Source organism: Pristis pectinata, chromosome 22 (genome assembly GCF_009764475.1).
Source record: "Pristis pectinata isolate sPriPec2 chromosome 22, sPriPec2.1.pri, whole genome shotgun sequence".
Classification (NCBI taxonomy): domain Eukaryota; kingdom Metazoa; phylum Chordata; class Chondrichthyes; order Rhinopristiformes; family Pristidae; genus Pristis; species Pristis pectinata.
The window spans coordinates 8,321,337-8,339,799 of NC_067426.1; the positions used below are offsets into that span (position 1 = coordinate 8,321,337).

Here is an 18,463-nt window from a genome sequence, read left to right on the forward strand (position 1 = left end):
CTTCCTGCACGTCTGCCCTCATCCCCTCCCCCTGCCAACATAACAGGGACAGGGCTCCCCTTGTCCTCACCTACTACCCCATGAGTGTCAGTATCCAACACATTTTTCACAACTTCCGCCACCTCCAATGGGAGCTGTGGTTCCAATACGGGTTAGGAAGTTGTGGGCATGCCATGTTGGCACCGGAAGAGTGGCGACACTTGTGGGCTGCCCCCAGAACACTATGCAAAAGATGCATTTCACTGTGTTTTGATGTACATGTGACTAATCAAGATATCATGTCTTGTCTCTCTCTGCAACTCCCTTGTCCACTTGTCCTTCCCCACCAATAACCCCCCTGGCATTTATGCCTGCAACCGCACTAAGTGCTACACACCTGTTCCTACACCTCCTCCCTCACCACCATTCAGGGTCCCAGACAATCCTTCCAGGTGAGAACCTGAATCCAAGGGTGTCATTTATTGCATCTGGTGCAGCCTCCTGTACATTGGTGAAACCCAACACTGACTGGGTGACCACTTCATCAGCACCTTCGCTCCGTCCACAACAGCCAGGATCTCCTGGTGGCCACCCACCAATTCCACAACCCATTCCCATACTGACATACCTACCTATGGTCTCCTCTACTGCCACGGAGGCCAGGCGCAGGTTAGAGGAACAACACTTCATATTCTGCCTTAGGAGTCTCCAGCCTGATGGCCTCAAAATCGATTTCTCTAACTTCCGGTAATTCAACCCCTTCTTTTTCTTTCACCCCCTCTCCTGTGTCTTCCCTTATTCCTATGGTTCCCTTCCCTGCCTTGATGACCTGCCCATCTCCTCCCCCATCCTTTATTCCATGATCCACAGCCCTCTCCTACTGGATTCCTCCTTCTTCAGCCCTTTGCCTCTTCTACCTATCAGCTTATTACATCTTCTCCCCCTACCTTCCCCCCTCATCTGGACTCGCCTATCACCTGATCTCACCTATCCCCTGCCTGTGTGTACTCCTCTCCCTCCTCCCACCTTCTTATTCTGGCTTCTGCCCTCTTCCTTTTCAGTCCTGATGAAGGGTTTCAGCCCCAAACATTGACTGCTTATTTCCCTCCATAGATGCTGCCTGACCTGCTGAGTTCCTCCAGCACTTTGTGCATTGCTCCAGATTCCAGCATCTACAGAATTTTGTCTTCTATATTCTTTGCCTTTATTTATGAAGTCTAGAGTCCCACATGCCTTTTTGTTTAAAAAAAACCTTTGTAATATATCAGCTTGTTGCCTCCAGAATTTACCTCAACATACCCTCGATTCTTCATAAATTGAATTAGCTGTAGGGATTACCTGATTTTGGAGCAAGTCTAGTTCTGAGTGAACATTAATGGGGTACAATATTGGGGGTGGTTCATTCACATCAAGTTCTAACATAGGTTTAGTTAGAATTGCAGATGTTATGAGCTAACAATACACACTGTCTCAAGGGAATCCTGTGAAACAGATTCAGATGGGAAGTGGATGGGAACTTGCAGATGCAATCTGTTTAGCCCACCCACAAAAGCAATCTAATAAGGACTGTTGTAATTATTTATATAAAAAAAGACATCTCGTAATAAAATGTGCATATGATTCTGTCAATAGCTAAGCAATATCACCTTTTAAATACTTGTACAAGGAGCTAAATCTACATTTAACATGTGGCAGCTGCCACTGTATCAACCATTTGTAAAGTGACCTGCTATTTTTATGCGGGACTATGTAATAGCAAACATGACACTAGACAAAAAAACATGCTTTTTACGTTATTTGTGTTGCAAATGTTAGTTACTAACATACTTTTGTAACTTGATAAATATATTGCTTGGATTTTTGGTCTCTTCAAAGCAAGCTGAAAATTGGAAGAGGCTTTTGCACATTTAATAGCCTACCCATGTATTTCTAATTCACAATAAAAGCAGCTTTTAAAAATAGAGCATTTAAGAATAGGTCAGTTAAAACAAACATGCCATAATTTTCACACGTTAGACTTTTTTCCCCACCTCCGTATACCATGTCTCCCAACTCCACCCCTCCCCCTCTCCTACCTGACTTGATCTGCCCATCAACGCCTCACCCCCTCACAGTCCACCTCTGGCCTCTGTCTCCCCACTCCTTATACTGGCTAACTCCCCTCTCCACTCAGTTCTGATGCAGGGTTTAGACCTGAAATGTTGACAATTTCTCTTCCCCCCCTCCCCGATGCTGCTCAACCCACTGAGCTCCTCTGGCAGATTACCTGTTGCTTTAATGCAAAATTGCTCAAGATCAATGTTTGAATGCTTTTGCATATTTGATCTAATGTTTGTCATTACAGGATTTCAAAGTCTTGTCACTTTCCAAAGCACATTAAACAATAACAATCAAGTTATTTCAACACCAGTTTTTATTTTGACGAAATCTCAAAATAAATTTTGAATCAGGAGCATGATTTTATGCTTTTGCAAACAGACTACATGCAGTCATGATGACAAAGCAGTCACACTTACCCATGCAGTAGTTAAGGATACTTTTCAAAAGAGTCTTAATGCTAAATTCTTCAGCTATATTTGATATATCTTAATTTTCTGGTTCATCTAATTCAGGAACTATTTCTTTAGTCTTAAGATGGTGAAGAGACTTTGCAGGAGAATGATGCACTCAACCACGTCAAAGACGGAAGCCAAATTGAAGGGAATGTTATTAATGACTTTGGTAAAAGAGGCTCTGGTACTTTGGCAGGAAGGACATGTGACTGAAGAGGTTCAAACAAGGAGTCTTGGCAAAGGTGGACAAGATTTGGGAGACCAAAACCTTCAGGGACTTAAAAGGAAGCCAGGAGATTATGAGAGGTCTAACAGGGATAAACAGAAATGCAGCATTTCCCTTAGCAGAGAGGACAATGTAATAGTGAGAGGCCATAGAATAAAAGTTATTAGCTGAAGGACTAGAGGGGAGCTGAAGAATATTTAAGAGTAATAGTGGGTGTCCACTATTTATGGGAGGATAAACCCTGACCACATTTAAATAGTACCTCTTAAAAAGAGCTACAGCTACAAACCTATGGATCAAAGCTGGTAAGGGAATTGAAGTCCATTTTTGGCCAGCATGAACATGATGGGCTGAATGGCCAGTTACTGCAGAATGCATATTCATGATTTCTATGGCTAGACAGTAGTTTGCAAGGTCAGAGGGTTAGCTTTCTGAAGAGATAGGATTATGTTAGATGTAAAGGAAAGGAAGACAGTAGCAAGAAAAAAAATCAAAGACAGACATACAAGTTTGCCAAGGAAACAAAGATAGCACAATAAGCAGCAAGGATGGAAGCTTTTAATTACATCACATAAGAATGGATTTCATTTAAAATTTAACTTCTTAAATGATGAAAAGCTGGAAACAATTGTAGTCCAAACGTACTTGGAAATCAGTGCACATAGAAAATAATCAAAAATGCTGATAGAATGTAGGCATTTGGATATAGAGGAACAGAATGCAAGCAGAAGTTGCTAGTTACACAAAGCCCCAGAAGAGTGTACACAGTTCTGTACCTGAACGAGGATTTAATGACCTTGGAGGACATTTACCAGAATGACTCAGACCACAAGAGCTAAACTACAAGGATATTACACCAACTAGGGTTATATTTTAAACAGTAGTGGTGTGGCTGGAATAAGGGTTTCAGTGAGGGAAAACTGGTAAAGTTGAAAACACCTCTCTGTTGGTCTGGTGTAGCAAGCATCAAGACTTGAGGGAATTTAGAACCAGGCTTCGTGGGGTAGATGGTGAACTCCTGTGGTTATATTCCTATGTTCTGGTGGTTGTGCAAGGGGTGATTGGTTGTAAATACCCAGGAGAGGGCAGGTAGCACAGAAAACAGTTCTAGTTTCTGCATGTATGGCTTCACTTTAGATCTGATCCAAGACTATGAGCCAGAGTTCGATCAGTTTCCAAAAGGATTTGTCCATGGGCTTGAGCTGGGTTCAGATTGGTCAGGTTTTAACTGCACACCCAAACAGACTTCTATTGGTAAGATTCCAGCTTTATAACTCGAACATGTCCATTTATAACCAACTAAAAGATCTTCAACTTGAAGTTATTATTGCTACCAATAAAAATTTCAATGCAAGCATCATTATAGATTCAGATACACCTGCATTTGAACCCCATACAGATTTCCCAAGGATGTTAGAGCTATCTATCAAAATGAAAAGCCTTACAAACTAAAGCTGGGATACAACAATTTCAACACACGATAGGTAACTGGTGTCCTCTTCCACATTTTCATGCTGATGGCAAAATTAAAATTCAAGCTTTGATCTGCATGGTTTTGTTTAAAAATCAAATCATTTGGAAATAATTTAGTTGGTTATACACCAGGATCAGAGCAAGTAATTCTCTCTTTATATATGACTAGCATATTGGCCAAAGAGATACACATGGAAAGTCAATCAACTTGCTTCCAATACAAGACAGTGAAAAAGATAACCAATTAGGCCAAGATACAAAATAGTTATGGTCAGTAACAATGACCTCCACTTGAAATATACCAAGCTGGGAAAACTCAATTCACCCACCTAACTCTAAGCATAATTTTCATACCAGAAACCAGAGTAGGAGTGATAATGTCATTAACACAAATTATGAAGCAGAACATACTGGCATATCTTATACATTCAAAACAAATCAAATACACATTCACCCTTCCGACATATCCAACCGATGAAATTTCAAGCTGCTCTATAACTTGTTTTTCCTCGCAAAGAGAGCCACAGAAACCAGGAAGCTTGTTTATACCAGTTTTCACCAAATTAAATACTCAGACACCACAATAACATGAACATTATATATTGTCACAGTGATGCCCTAGCTTCAAATAGAGAAAGCAAAACAAAACTTCCTACACACCACTTGCCTACTTAAGACCAAGGAAGAAATAAGAAAACACCCTGACTCTTAAGATAGCACCATCCAGTAAAATTGCAACTTATCTTTACTGACTCCACAGTCCCACTCTAGTCCTTAATTTCATGTGAATTTTAAATCTGCTCTACAGCTGAGTACCCACTGCACTGTTAAAGAATGAAGCGTCTCATTAGTCCTAAATAGCACACCTCGTACCCTTAGACTGTGACCCCCACCTCCTGTTATTCCCACCAACTTCTGGATTCTGCAGTCGGAAACAAAAACTTCTTGACAACCTCTCAGCATGCTGTATATATTAAAAAGATTGTCTCATTCTATGAAACTCTGGAAAAGACAGGCCTACACTATAAATTCTCTCAAAAGAATGAACAACACATCATAGGAATCAATCCATCCCATCTTTTATTATAGCCTCTCTAGGATAAATACACCCACTTGTCAAAGTCTCATAAAATTGTACAAGGACTCCCCCTCCCAAAATGTACCCTTGCACTCTAATATCCACCCATGGCACTATACAAACACTCCACTTGTTCCCCCACCTCCCCCCATATGTAACAAAGGCAAGCACATTTCTTCCAAAGTAACTGCAAGTTGAAGCTCCACATTAACATTGTGATTTGTATAAAAATGCACCCAAATCCCCTGTATACCAACATTTGCAAATTTCTTGCCTTTTACAAAACTATTCTGCTTTCTATTCTTCCTACCAAACAATCTCAAAAGGAACAAGCATGTACATGGCAAATGTTCCTAAGATTGGATGTGGCTGCGTATTTTCCTCCATCCCCAAATCCCCGATCAAATATCTAATATTATTCACCTTGCATGGTAACAACCACTGTATTGACGGGATATCAGAGTGAAGCACCTGAAACTTGAGGGACAAAATTAAAAGTGAATATGCATTTAAATGCTGACAGAACTGTAAACATAAGTGACAAAGAAGAAATCAAGAGTTTTCTACTATTAATAGTATACTTTTTAACACAATTCTTCACTTAATTAATCATCTCTTACAGCTGATGGTTACAACAAAATAACAAAGGTGGTGGCAATTTAAGGGCCTATCCAAACAGATTGCAAACTTGTGCACAAAGGGCTAAATGAATTATCAGTTAAAGGCTAAAACAATAACTGGTGAAATCACTATTTGCAACAGACAGCTACCAAGTTTACATGTCAAGGTTTCTTAGTATCTATCCACAATGTTCCCGTAGCTAGTCAGAAGGTAAAGATGAAACTTGGAAAAAAAGCTGTGGAAATCTAAAGCACTGCATAATGTTACTTCCATCGATAGAAAATAACAAAAGGGAATATTAAAAAAACTGGTACCTCAACTTCCAAGATAAATAAAACTAAAATGGAGGCTTCTTCATGCTCAAGCGTCTTCAGTCATGTTCCAAAGGAGATAAGATTGGGTCAGTCAAAGTTTGAAGTTCACAAATTTATGTGCAAATGTAATAAAGAGTTCACAAGAAGCCACATATTACAATATATCACTTTCCCCTAAACCAAATTTTATTATTTAATAAACCTTTTAAGACAGCAGGTGGTTCTCCAATAAAATCCTCCAGACATTTCAAGAGGTTACAGGGCAATCTTATCAGCTCATGGACACTGGTGAGAAATCACAATTAGCAGCAATAAGCTCTTTTTTTCCCTGAACTCTGTACAATCTCAGCAGCCAGAAATTGTTTAATGTTGATAAAGACAGATGTCAAGGGGATTTCATCTGAAAAAGATCCATCACATTCACTGATCTTGAAAATAGTATCAGCGGCAACAGAAGATCTCAACACACTCAATCTTCAGTAAAACATAGTGAAGCAGTGAAAACACACAGAATGGCCACTGCAGATAAAGCAACAGACTGTATTCCAGATCCTATTCCAAGAATTCCAAAAAACATCTCCACCAAGTCAAAGAGGAACTTTTCTATGAGCAGTGTGACAAAACTACTGTGCACATTGGAGCAAGACCAGGAACACAGTCCACAGATGTCCTTGTGGAGAGAACCTAGTGTAGCATTATTACTAGCATGACACTGCAAAACATTGAACAACAGCAATTTGTAGAATCATTGAATGTTACAAAGATGGTCACTAAGCCCACAGTGCCTGTGCTGGGTCTTGAATGAGTTCAACAATTAATCCTTTCCTCTGCCCACTCTCTGTAGCTCTCCAAACATTTCACCTTCAAGTATTTATTAAATTCTCACTGAAAGTTACCACTGAACCTGCTTCAACCATCCTTTCAGGCAGTGCGTTCTAGATTACTGTATAACCAGCTGTGCAAAACACTTCTCCTCAACTCTGGTCAATTACTTTAAGTGCATGCCCCTCAATTATTAACCCTTTTGCTATTGGAAACAAGTTCACCTAATTTATTCTACGATTTCCTTTATTAAATCTAACAATGAATCTTCTTTATGGAGAACCATCCTTGTATAAGTGAAGTATTCCACCCTTGTACTATTCGACTGAGCATACTTTACCTTCTCAGAGGACTTGATATTCTTCCCGAAGGGTAGTACTAAGAATGAGCCATAATAGTTGAACTGTGGCCTAAAAAGTGTTGCAGTTTTGCAACTTGTTTTCCAAGTCTCATGTACATTCATCTCCAAATCTCTATGATCCTGCATCCCAGTAAAAAGTGTTCCAACACCACAGAAAGCAACATACCAAGAAAATGCTTGAATTTCCCTTATTTAGGGTAACCACGAAGCAATCAGCATGCAGACACCTCCATTAGATAAGAATTTTCTAAAAATGCACAAGTTTGTCAAAATAGTTTTAATTCACTGCTTGTACTACATATGCGTCCACAGTCACAATTTGAATGAGCTAAAAACCGCTGGCATTGCAGTATGGTTAAGTTATAGAACCTTGGGAAGCAAGTTTCAATCCCATTATGACAGATGAGAAACTTATAATTAAATTATATACAGTAATTCAACTCATGAAGCTACTGGATTGTCATAAAAACCCATCTTGTTCAATGTCTTTCATGGACTGAAATCAATTGGCATTACAAGGATGCCAAGGATTACAAGGAATTTCACCTTGCAGAGTCGAGATTGGAGCGAGATTTGGAGTGGGAGCTTTGAAAAGAGCAGCCAATAAAAAGAAGGTAGGGTAAAGTGGAGCGCCCATTGTTGGAGTGGACCAGTGCTAGAGTGGGGGACTGAGGCTTTGGCAAGAAGAGGCTGAGTAAGTGACATAGGTGAGGGGAGTGCGAGCAGCTCTTTAAAAAAAATTTCGGTAAGGCGGCATAGGTAAGAACAGGTAAGGTCTTTATTTTGTTGTCTGTAAATCCTTTGTCCTCGATTCGGTGCAGGCAGGATGGCAGTTAGGGCAGTGGAATGCTCCTCCTGTAAAATGCAGGATGTCAGGGAACCTCAGTCTCCCTGATGACTACATCTGCAGGAAGTGCACCCAGCTGCAGCTCTTGACAGAACAGGTCAAGGAACTGGAGCTGGATGTGCTCAGGACCATCTGGGAAGCTGAAAACCTCAGGAGGAAACTTTTATCGAGGTGGTGTACAGGATTCAGATAGATGGGTGACCACCAGGAGAAGCAAGAGAGGGGTAAGCAGTCAATGCATGGTTCTCCTGTGGCCAAACCCCTCAGCAACAAGTATACCCCTTTGGATATTGCGGGGGGGGTGTGGTGAGGAAGGAAATGACCTATCAGGGCACAGCAGCAGCAGTCAGGTCAGCAGCATTGTGGCCAGCTCTGCAGCTCAGCAGGAAAGGGTAAAGTCAGGCAGAGCAATAATGACAGTAGACTCAATAGTTAGGGGGATAGACAGGAGATTCTGTGGCCGCAAAAGAGACACCAGGATGGTGTGTTGCCTCCCAAGCGCTAGAGTCGAGGATGTCTCAGCGGATGCAGAATATTCTCAAGAGGGAGGGTGAGCAGCCAGAGGTCGTGGTGCACGTTGGCACCAATGACATAGGTAGAAAGGGGGAAAGAGGTCCTACGCATTGAGAATAGGGAGTAAGGAAAGGGGCTGAAGAGCAGGACATCCAAGGTAGTAATCTCTGGATTACTCCCAGTGCCACGTGCTAGTCAGGGCAGGAATAGAACAGATGAATGAGTGGAACTGGTACAGGGGGCAGGGTTTCAAGTTCTTGGATCATTGGAACCTCTTCTGGGGCAGGGATGATCTGTACGAGAGGGACGTGTTGAACCTCAACTGGAGGGGAACCAATATCCTGGCCGGAAGGTTCGCTAGTGCTACTTGGGAGGGTTTAAACTAGTTTGGCAGGGGGGTGGGAACCAGAGCATTGGGTCACAAAGTGCAAAGATTGAGGAAGGTAGATGTCAGAGCCAGTCAAAACAGACAGGAGCAAAGTAATAGACACAATGGGACAGGCGGTTTGAATTGTGTTTTTTTTAAAATGCTAGGAGTATTTATGGGTAAGGGTGATGAACTTAGAGTATGGATCAGTACATAGAACTATGATGTTGTGGCCATTAGAGACATGGTTGAGAGGGACAGGAATGGGTGCTTAACGTTCCAGGGTTTTGATGTTTTAGAAAAGATACAGAGGGAGGTATATCACAGCTGCACTCAAAGGGGGCATAATGGGCTCGTCCACTGAGTCTATATGGGTAAAACTCAAAAATAAGAAAGGTGCAATCACTCTGATGGGAGTATACTACAGACACCCCCCCCCCCCCCCCCATCCATCGGGACACTGAGAAACAGATATGCAGGCAGATTAGGGAAAGGTGTAAAGCAATAGGGTTGTTGTTGTGGGGGACTTCAACTTCCCAAATATAAAGTGGGATCTCCTTAGTGCAAGAGGTTCAGATGGGGCAGAATATAGTCCAACAAGAGGAGGGGCCGTACTGGACCTCATATTGAGTAACGAGCCTGGCCAAGTGACTGACTTTTCAGTGGGAGAACAGTTAGGGAACAGTGACCACAACTCCTTAAGTTTTAAGACAGTCATAGATAAGGATATGGATAAGTATGGACCTTGAGGGACAGTATTAAATTAGATCAGGGCAAATTATGAGAGCATTAGGAAGAAACTAGGGAGAGTTAATTGGGAACAACTGTTTTTGGGCAAGTCCACATCTGACATATGGAGGGTATTTAAAGACCAGCTGCACAGAGTGCAGGACAGTATGTTCCGGTAAGAAGGACAAGGATGGCAAGGTAAGGGAACCTTGGATGTCGAGAGAAGTGGTGAATTTAGTCAAGAAGAAAAAGGAAAAGTATGTAAAGCTTAGGAAGCAATCGTCCAATGAAGGAACATTCAATTTGTCTCACCTGCCATTTAATAGAGTCATCATAACCAAGAATACAGTTTCTATAAGTCATAGCATGCAAAACAAAGCCCATACAAGATCCTTTCTTTTATTACAGAAGATGGTACATGATAGACATCCTTCATTATGATCCACAGAAGATTACAAACTAAGGAAATTACACTTTCTGTCAACAATTAACTTACTTGTACCTGCAATGTGTTAATACATCAGATAAATAAAGAATGGATTGAAGAAATACACTTTGATGCCATGGCATACATTACCTGAAATCACGACAACTAATAAATCTAAAATACTTCACTAGTGCGATATTTCAAATTATCAGATAAATTAAATTTAGAAAGATATACCTACTGTAGTAATCCTGATTTTCCAGAGTTCAACTGTACACATTTAAATTTTATGTTTTAGCAAAATCGTGACACAACATGGGCTTTTGATATGAAATATCATCAGATAGGAATTAAAACTCGGAATCAAACTCCAGACCCAATTAGTAGTAACATTTAAAAAAATCTTTCAAATATTTAAGCCAATCACTTTTTTTTAGTGTAAAGCATGGATATATATTGCATTGCCTAATTTGAACAAGTATAAAACAGTGCAGCTTTATCCCAAGTGGTCTGAAGACATTTCTAATGAAGTAGTGAACCAATTCAAAGTCACTTATCTCCAAATGTGAGACTCCTGCACAAGAATAGAAATCAGAAAAATAGTGAAGGACAGAGTCAATTTCACCAAGCCCTCCTTGTTGACCTCCCATTTATATTTGGCACTGCAGCAAGCACTATGGGGAAATTAATCCTATTCCCTTGCTTTTGCAAAAAGATTCCTGCCCCTCCTCACCCCAAAATATTAATTTTAAAATTATCAGCTCCAAAGCCTCACCCTACCTTCACAACAAACATCTCCTCCAGCACAGGAGGCATAAGAGACTGCAGATGCTGGATTCTGGAGCAACAAACAGTCTGCTGGAAAACTCAGCAGGTCAATCAGTATCTGTTGGAGGAAAGGAATTGTTGACATTTCAGAATCTAGCAGGACGAGCTCCTCCAGAACCCTTTTACTACTGCCTTTTGGACAACATTCCTTTCACCTGAGTTCTGGTGAACAGAGTGTTCAGCAACTTTGGACTTTCTCTTTGGAACTACGCCTCTTCATTCTTAAAACATCAAAAGGTTTTCCAGTTGTCCTCCATTGTCTCTCTATCCATGGTCTATAATCTATTTCCTTATCTTTTTCTCTAATTATTCTATATGCACAGTTCCAGCATAGTAATCTGGAAATCATATGAAAGCTTAAAGAATAACAGCATCCTTCAATGAACCAAAGCAGTCTAAACAAAATTAAGCCGGTGTTGGAGCAACAGATACATGATCTCCAGACTGAGGAATGGATCAGCCAGAGTTCTACTACCAGGCTGGCATGATTTTTTAAAATAGCAATAATCCCCAGAATGGGCTTCTAAAGAATAAATTATTGGGGAATTCAAGGTAGCATCAGGGATACAGATATGAAATTGGAAGAAAGCTTGAAGAGATTAACAAGGTAGAAAAGGGAAAGGAATGCACAGTGGAGATCTCCAAAAATTGAAGGTGGGACTGCCACTGTTAATAATCAATATTGCTAATTCTGAGAAACCCAGTGTACAATAGCTAATAGCCATTTCCAAATATATTTCAATGAAGATAGGTACACAGGACCTACAAGATGACTTTGATACAACATTTAGGTGACAGAAGCTTGACAGTGAAATTCAATCTGGATGTGTTCTTCACAGAGGAAGCCAACATAAATACTCCATGAATAGCATCAAAATAGCAAAGGATGAAATGAAGATAACATGAGCTCAACATGTCTAGCTTCTTCAAACCAAATGAAAGGAGATAAGTTTAAAAATTATATAGTTAAAACACAAATTCTGCTTCAACAGTTCTAGTTGAATGAAGTCTCTATTTGAATGTTCCAGCTCCTGTCATCAAGATAATAAGCAGAATTTGAATTCTGGAAGCACTGAAAAGAGCAGCAATGACTGAACTTCAGTGTCAGGTGACTTGGCTATGAGAAGAAACAGAGCATGCTTATTCTTCACAGCCTTGAAAAGATGCGATAAGAAGCAAAAGTGTTCGAGATTAACATGATTTAAAAAGAACATTTGGAGCAATGTTCCCTAACAAAAGCCTGACTGTAGTTTACAGAGACAGTGAGTAAAATGAATTCAAAAAGAGCTGCCGCCGAGCAGTTTGTATGCAAAGTGAACTTCTGGGCAAGGACACAGAAAAACATGAAATTATTTAATCTTTTGTTAGAGGGGAAAAAACACTATTATTGTCCTGGATGATGAGTTGATGTGTCTTTCTCCTATGCCCCTGCCTGAGAACTACATCAACAGATTATAATGAATATTGATTCTTACTGTATTTTAATGTCCACATGAAAATCTACATTTTCAGTTCAACCTTAGAGAATGACCACATGGAAAAAAATATTGGCAGGTTGTCAGAGTGAATTATTTCCTACCCCAGCTATCTAAAGTGTAGAAGAGCAAATGACCAGTTTTAATATCCTTGCACAGATGGATAGTCAAGTCCAATTTTTTGCTCTTCTAACAGGAATCAAGGCCAATTTCACATCAAACTAAGAAAGTGGAACCTAGCACCTGCTTGAAACCTTCAACAGTTTGCACTTGTATAGCAACTTTAATTTACTAACATACTTCACAGGAATATTATCAAACAATATTTGACATTCAAAGGAATGTGACATTCTAATCAACATCGTAAAGGAAACAGGCTAAGGGACTTAGGGAAGGAAGTCCACAGGACTTGGCAGCTAAGGCATGGCCATCATTTATGGAGAATTTTTTAAAAATCAGGAAGATGTCAAATGGCCAGAACTGGAGAAACAAATCACCACAGGGCTAGAGATTGTAAAGGGCAAGGCCACAGCCACATTTGAAAGTAAGGTTAATTTGAAATGAAGGTATAGTTTAACCACAAGCAAAAGTGAGTGCAGGGGTAACAAGTGAGGATTAGTTTAGAGGTAGAGTGAAAGTGGTCGGGTAAGAATGTACAAGAATTGTGAAGCTTGGGAGTGTACAAAGATAAATGAGGGTTTCACCTCTGGCAACACTCACTAGCTGAAGACAAACAATATTGGAGGGATAGAAATAAACTGTTTTTGTGCTGGCATGACAGTATGGTCTCAGTTCAAATCAAGGTCAAACTTGACACCACCTCGTGAACAGTTTGGTTCAGCCTCAAACAGTTGTCAGGGAGTAGGATGGAGCCAGTAGCTTGGATAAAGACTTTTTGAAAGGAAGATATATACTGGATATTTGAAAAGTAATCTGACAATTTAGTCTGAGGAAAGAAATAGTAGAGAGATGGGTGTCATCAGTACACTTGTAGAAGATGTTGCCTTTTTGGATGCTGGCTGCTAAGGGAGCAGAATGCCGATGCACCACTCAGCTGCACATTGGATAAACTAGTTATGTCATAAAGAACCCATTCAGTATTTTAATTTCCCTATTTTACATCATGTAACTAATCCTCTTCACTTAACTACACCAATTACCTTCTGACAATTAAACGACAAACATGACTTGCCATGAGACCCCCATACACACGTTCAGTGAACTCCTATCCAAAGTGTAGTACAGTAAAAATTGCCTTCTCTTGGGAAAGCTATTTATATTCAAGGCAGTCCAATGAGTACTACTTGAAAATGCAATCTCAAGTGCAAAATGTAATTTGGGCTTTATATGTACATCTTTTTCTGTGTTATTAGAAAAGGCTTTGATGCCAATCTTCCTTGATACGAGTGCAACTTTCCAGAACAGTTACCCTGATTATATCCTCCTTTTCTGGCATCCATATTACATTTTGTTCTAATCAAAGCATAGATTTGTAATTTCTATCAATATTTTTAAATTTCAAAGCAAAATAAATAACCTAATGCTTTTAATAACATTTTGACATAGAATAAATGAAAAACAGCCAGTTAAATCTGGACAGATATACCACGGTGCATCAGACATCTTTAAGTTTTGTTATGGGTTAGCACCACTCCCATGGCACTGCAATAGCAAACTGCATTTATGTGGTGCCTCTAACATAGAACAAAGCATCAATGATGCTATCAAACAATAGATAAGTGGACACAAGAAAATGAGGACAATGATCAAAAGCTCAGTCAATGAGGAAAGCTTTCAAAAGAATCATAAAAGAATAAGAGGCAGAGGAATTTTGGCAGCAAATTCCAAAGGTTACAATTAAGGCAACCGAAAACACTACAGCCAGTTGTGAAGCAAATAAAACTAAGGAAGCAAAACAGGTTAGAAGAGAATTAGTAATGATCTTGGATGGCTGTGGTTGGACAGAACAAAGAGTTGGAGGGACAAAATTATAATGGGGTTTGGAAGTAAGGCACCACTGGACCAAAATATCAGGGTGGGCTAATGCGAAGGTCAACAAGGAAAGCAATAGAATAGTGGAGTCTAGATAAAGCAGAGGTCCAGGTGAGAGTTTCAGAAGGCACTATTAAGAAGGTTAAAAGAGGAAGTTTTGGTGGCAGGTTGTGAAATAGGAAAGTTCACTTTGCAGTCAAAAAGTTCATTACAGATGTGAAGTCTTGGTTAGTCTGAGATGTAGAATGGACTACAATGAGAAGATGCTGGCCAAAGAACAGAGCTCATGCTCACGTTGGAAACTGAAGACAATGGCTTCAATCTTCCAAACTGTATTGTATGACAGTCAGGCTGGGTGGTAAATCAAGACGTAGAAGAGCAGTCAAGAAAAGGTGGCAGTGAGGTTTGGCAGTAGGTGCATCTGATATTATGATTTAGGATATTGCCTGTGAAATACAATAAGATAACAATAACAAACCAAGGTGCTCAGTGAATCCGGTGTGTTTGTTTTCAACCAAACATGGCAAATGAATGCCCATACAAATCGCACTGTTTGAACACCTAATACTCAACACCTTTCTGCCCAACTCCTACTCCAATTCACTAAGGAACCATGACAACCAATATGACAATATTACAATTTGTCACATTTCCAAGCAACCTCAAAGGAAACACCAGCATAAATTAAGCAGGGAAATGCACTATCCTTAGCAGGAACAATCTTTAGAGGACTGGAAGTTTGAACATGGAAAATCATTCTGATGTAAGCCATGCTTTGTGATGGAATCAATTATTCAGCCAAAACTTTTATCTGATTGGGACCAAACATATACACCTATAGCATTCAAATGCCAACTTTTATATGTAAATGGCATACAGAGCAAGTTTATTCAGGAGCTGTACTGTATTTGATTTTTGTTATCTGATATCAATGCATTCCCAATAGCACAACAATCTGGCTTGTTCTATTTAAAAGATACCGTAAAGGCACAGTATACACAATCAAATCCTCGAGTTCAAATTATTCTATCAGAAAACAATATAAACAATGCGAAATTTCTTTGAGAACGGTGACATAACAGAATAGGAAACAGTGATGGATAAAATGTATGTGAAACACAGTTGAAGCATTAAACAAAATGCGAATTAAGTAATTCATTACAACATGATCAAGGACTGTTGAATGCCACAAAATACTATGTATTCTACAACACATTGTACATTTTTATCACAGGCAAAAATCAGATCCTAAGTCAAGCTCCCCCATCTGTGATCTCACCGAATCCTATTCCCTGAAATCCAAAGTAGAGGGTGCACAGACCCAGTGAAACTTTTAAAACAAAATGGATTACATAAAAAGTTGAACTATTCAGAGGAGCCTGGAGTTGAATAGTATTAAATAGGGTTTAAAAACTGCAAAATAAGACATACATTATGCCCTATATGACATTTCAAAAGCTGTATTACTCAGGTAACACTAGGCTTACATTCATTCATCGCACATATACCTACTGCACTGGTGCATTGCTTTATCCTTGCCGAATGAAATGAGGTAAGCTTAAGCAGCAATTCTACTAACCACCTTCACATTTCTACCAAAGAACAATTAGGCTCTACGAGGAAGGATGTGGCTTTATACCAAGCTGAATTCAATATCAGATCCATTCTTAACATACAAACTAAGGCATACTCAAACTCCCATTAGTAGGAAACATGACAATCCACTGAAATTATAAAGCAAAGAAAAATGGTAGTGTAAACAATATAAATGAAGATCAAAAAAAATTGGTATTTAATTATCTAAAAAAATTACAAAATGGCATAAAATGTCAGCATTGTATTTTCCTTTGATTAACTAGAAATCCTAAATTTATTTTTGATAGATTTAACAAGGTTCTACAACACTTCCAGATTAAACAAGCAACATACAAAAAAAACACAACCATTATCCCCACAAAATATCAACAAACTAGTGCAGCTGCTCCATTTTCAGGAAAGCTTTATGTAAACAGCATTAAAAAAAATTGAAGATTAATTTATCGAAAGTTCAATTATGCAGAAGCAAAAATCCACAGGAATTAAAACAGATCTGTTGTGTTTGCAGACAGCGAAACACTGACCGCCAAGTGCCGACCTAAACAGATACCAGTCAGAGAAAAGGGTAAACCTCGATCAGTCACTGCAGCAAAACTACAAGTATTTTCATCGTAATTCCTGCATTTTTAAAATTTTACACTTGACTAATAGTAAGGAAAACATTTTAGACAATCGAGTGTTTCGTCCTTGTGGCGAAAGAGGATCATTGTAAAAACCTAGCTGCTTATTTTCCACCCTCCTTTCCCCTGATTGCTCAGGCTATTGTTCAGTATTGAGGCAACACTGGGCAAGGGGGGGGGGGGGGGGGGGTTGTGGTGGTGGTGCTGGTGAAATCAAACACGTTTAACTATTTAGTACTCGAGTGCGTCGCTAAGCACAGCAAACAAGCGCTCACTTAACGGTTAACTTTTGCACCACGATGTTTTCTTGCAGATTATACTTTGCAAAAGGCAGGATCGGAAATGGCGAGGGACGAAGCGGGAGGGTTGCTGCTGCGGATTGGCGGCTGGGGATCGGGTGGCCGAGGGCCGGGATCCGGGCAGTAAGAGGGCGAGGAGGAGGAGGAGGAGAGGCGAGGAGGAGGAGGAAAGAGAGGCCCCCACCACATCCCCTTCTGCCCCCCCCCACCTCCTCGGAGCCGAGCCTCCGCACAAACACCTCAGATCGCCCGCTCCCCCACACCCCGCAACCGCCACCTCACCTCGCAGAAACGCTGGCAGTACTGCGCAGAAGACTCCTGGGACACACCGCGCCTCCGCAGCTCGCCGTGGACGAGCCGCAGCCGCTCGGTTAAAGGCTCGGGGGCCTGCTCGCTCCCTCCGTCCGCCATCTTCGCTCTCCACTGTTGCGCGTAGACACTGCTCACGTGACCAGCCCGCCTTACCGCCTCCCCCCGAGAGGAAGGTTGCGTTCGTGTGACGTCAGCGGGCACGTCTGACCACGCCCCCGCGCTTTCCTATGACATCACAACACCCCTCAGCAACCTGGCTGATTCCCTCAGGGTCAGACTGGGTGCATGTGCTTCAAGGACACAATCTTGGGCTGCAACCATTGCAATTAAAACTTAAAGTGCTGCTAATTCTCTGCAGGATCTGTGGAGGAGGACTTGCATTCATATAGCACCTGTACCGGACGCAGGGAGTCCCACTGTACAGCCAGTGTGGTTGTATTGTGTTCTGCATTGGCGGAGAGGGTCAGCAGCTTTAAATTCCTGGGTGTTAACGTTATTGGATGGCCTGCTGAGTTCCTCCAGCATCATCAGCGCATGCTGCCCCCAGGAGGACTGCGCTGGGGACGAGGCAGTCGCCCACCTCTTTGCGGGCTGTGGGTTTGCAAGGAGGGTGTGGGGAAAGATGCGAGGGTCCTTGTCACGGTTCATCCCCAGCAGCTGTGTAACAGAGGATTCTCTGATCTACGGGCTGTTCCCAGGGACACACACCGAGACGGACATCAACTGCTGCTGGAAGGTCATCAATCCGGTGAAAGACGCCCTTTGGTCTGCCCGAAATTTGTTGGTCTTCCGGCACTGTGAGATGTCCGTAGGGGAATGCTGCCGACTGGTACATTCCAGGCTGCAGGAGTACGTGCTGAGGGACGCATTGAAGCTGGGTGCAGCCAACGCAAGAGCTCGGTGGGGAAGGACTACAGTTTAGCGTTCTTCTGCCACGGAAGAGGGAGGGGCGGGGTCAGGCAAGAAAGCCCCTTAAATTTTGTACATATGGGATTGGGGTATCACCCCAGGGAGCCACATGAGTGGCATCGG

The 18,463-nt window shown here is 41.1% G+C and overlaps 1 protein-coding gene across 1 annotated transcript in view; it reads right to left on the bottom strand.

Annotated features, from left to right (window-relative positions):
• The window catches only part of rlf (RLF zinc finger), a 54,024-nt gene extending 36,418 nt beyond the window's left edge, over nucleotides 1-17,606 (bottom strand). Inside the window, exon 1 of the mRNA XM_052036433.1 lies at nucleotides 17,402-17,606. Within this exon, the coding sequence (XP_051892393.1) occupies nucleotides 17,402-17,530 (129 nt within the window). The 5' untranslated portion in view covers nucleotides 17,531-17,606. The remainder of the gene's footprint in view (nucleotides 1-17,401) is intronic.
• Between the last annotated feature and the right edge of the window lie 857 nt (nucleotides 17,607-18,463).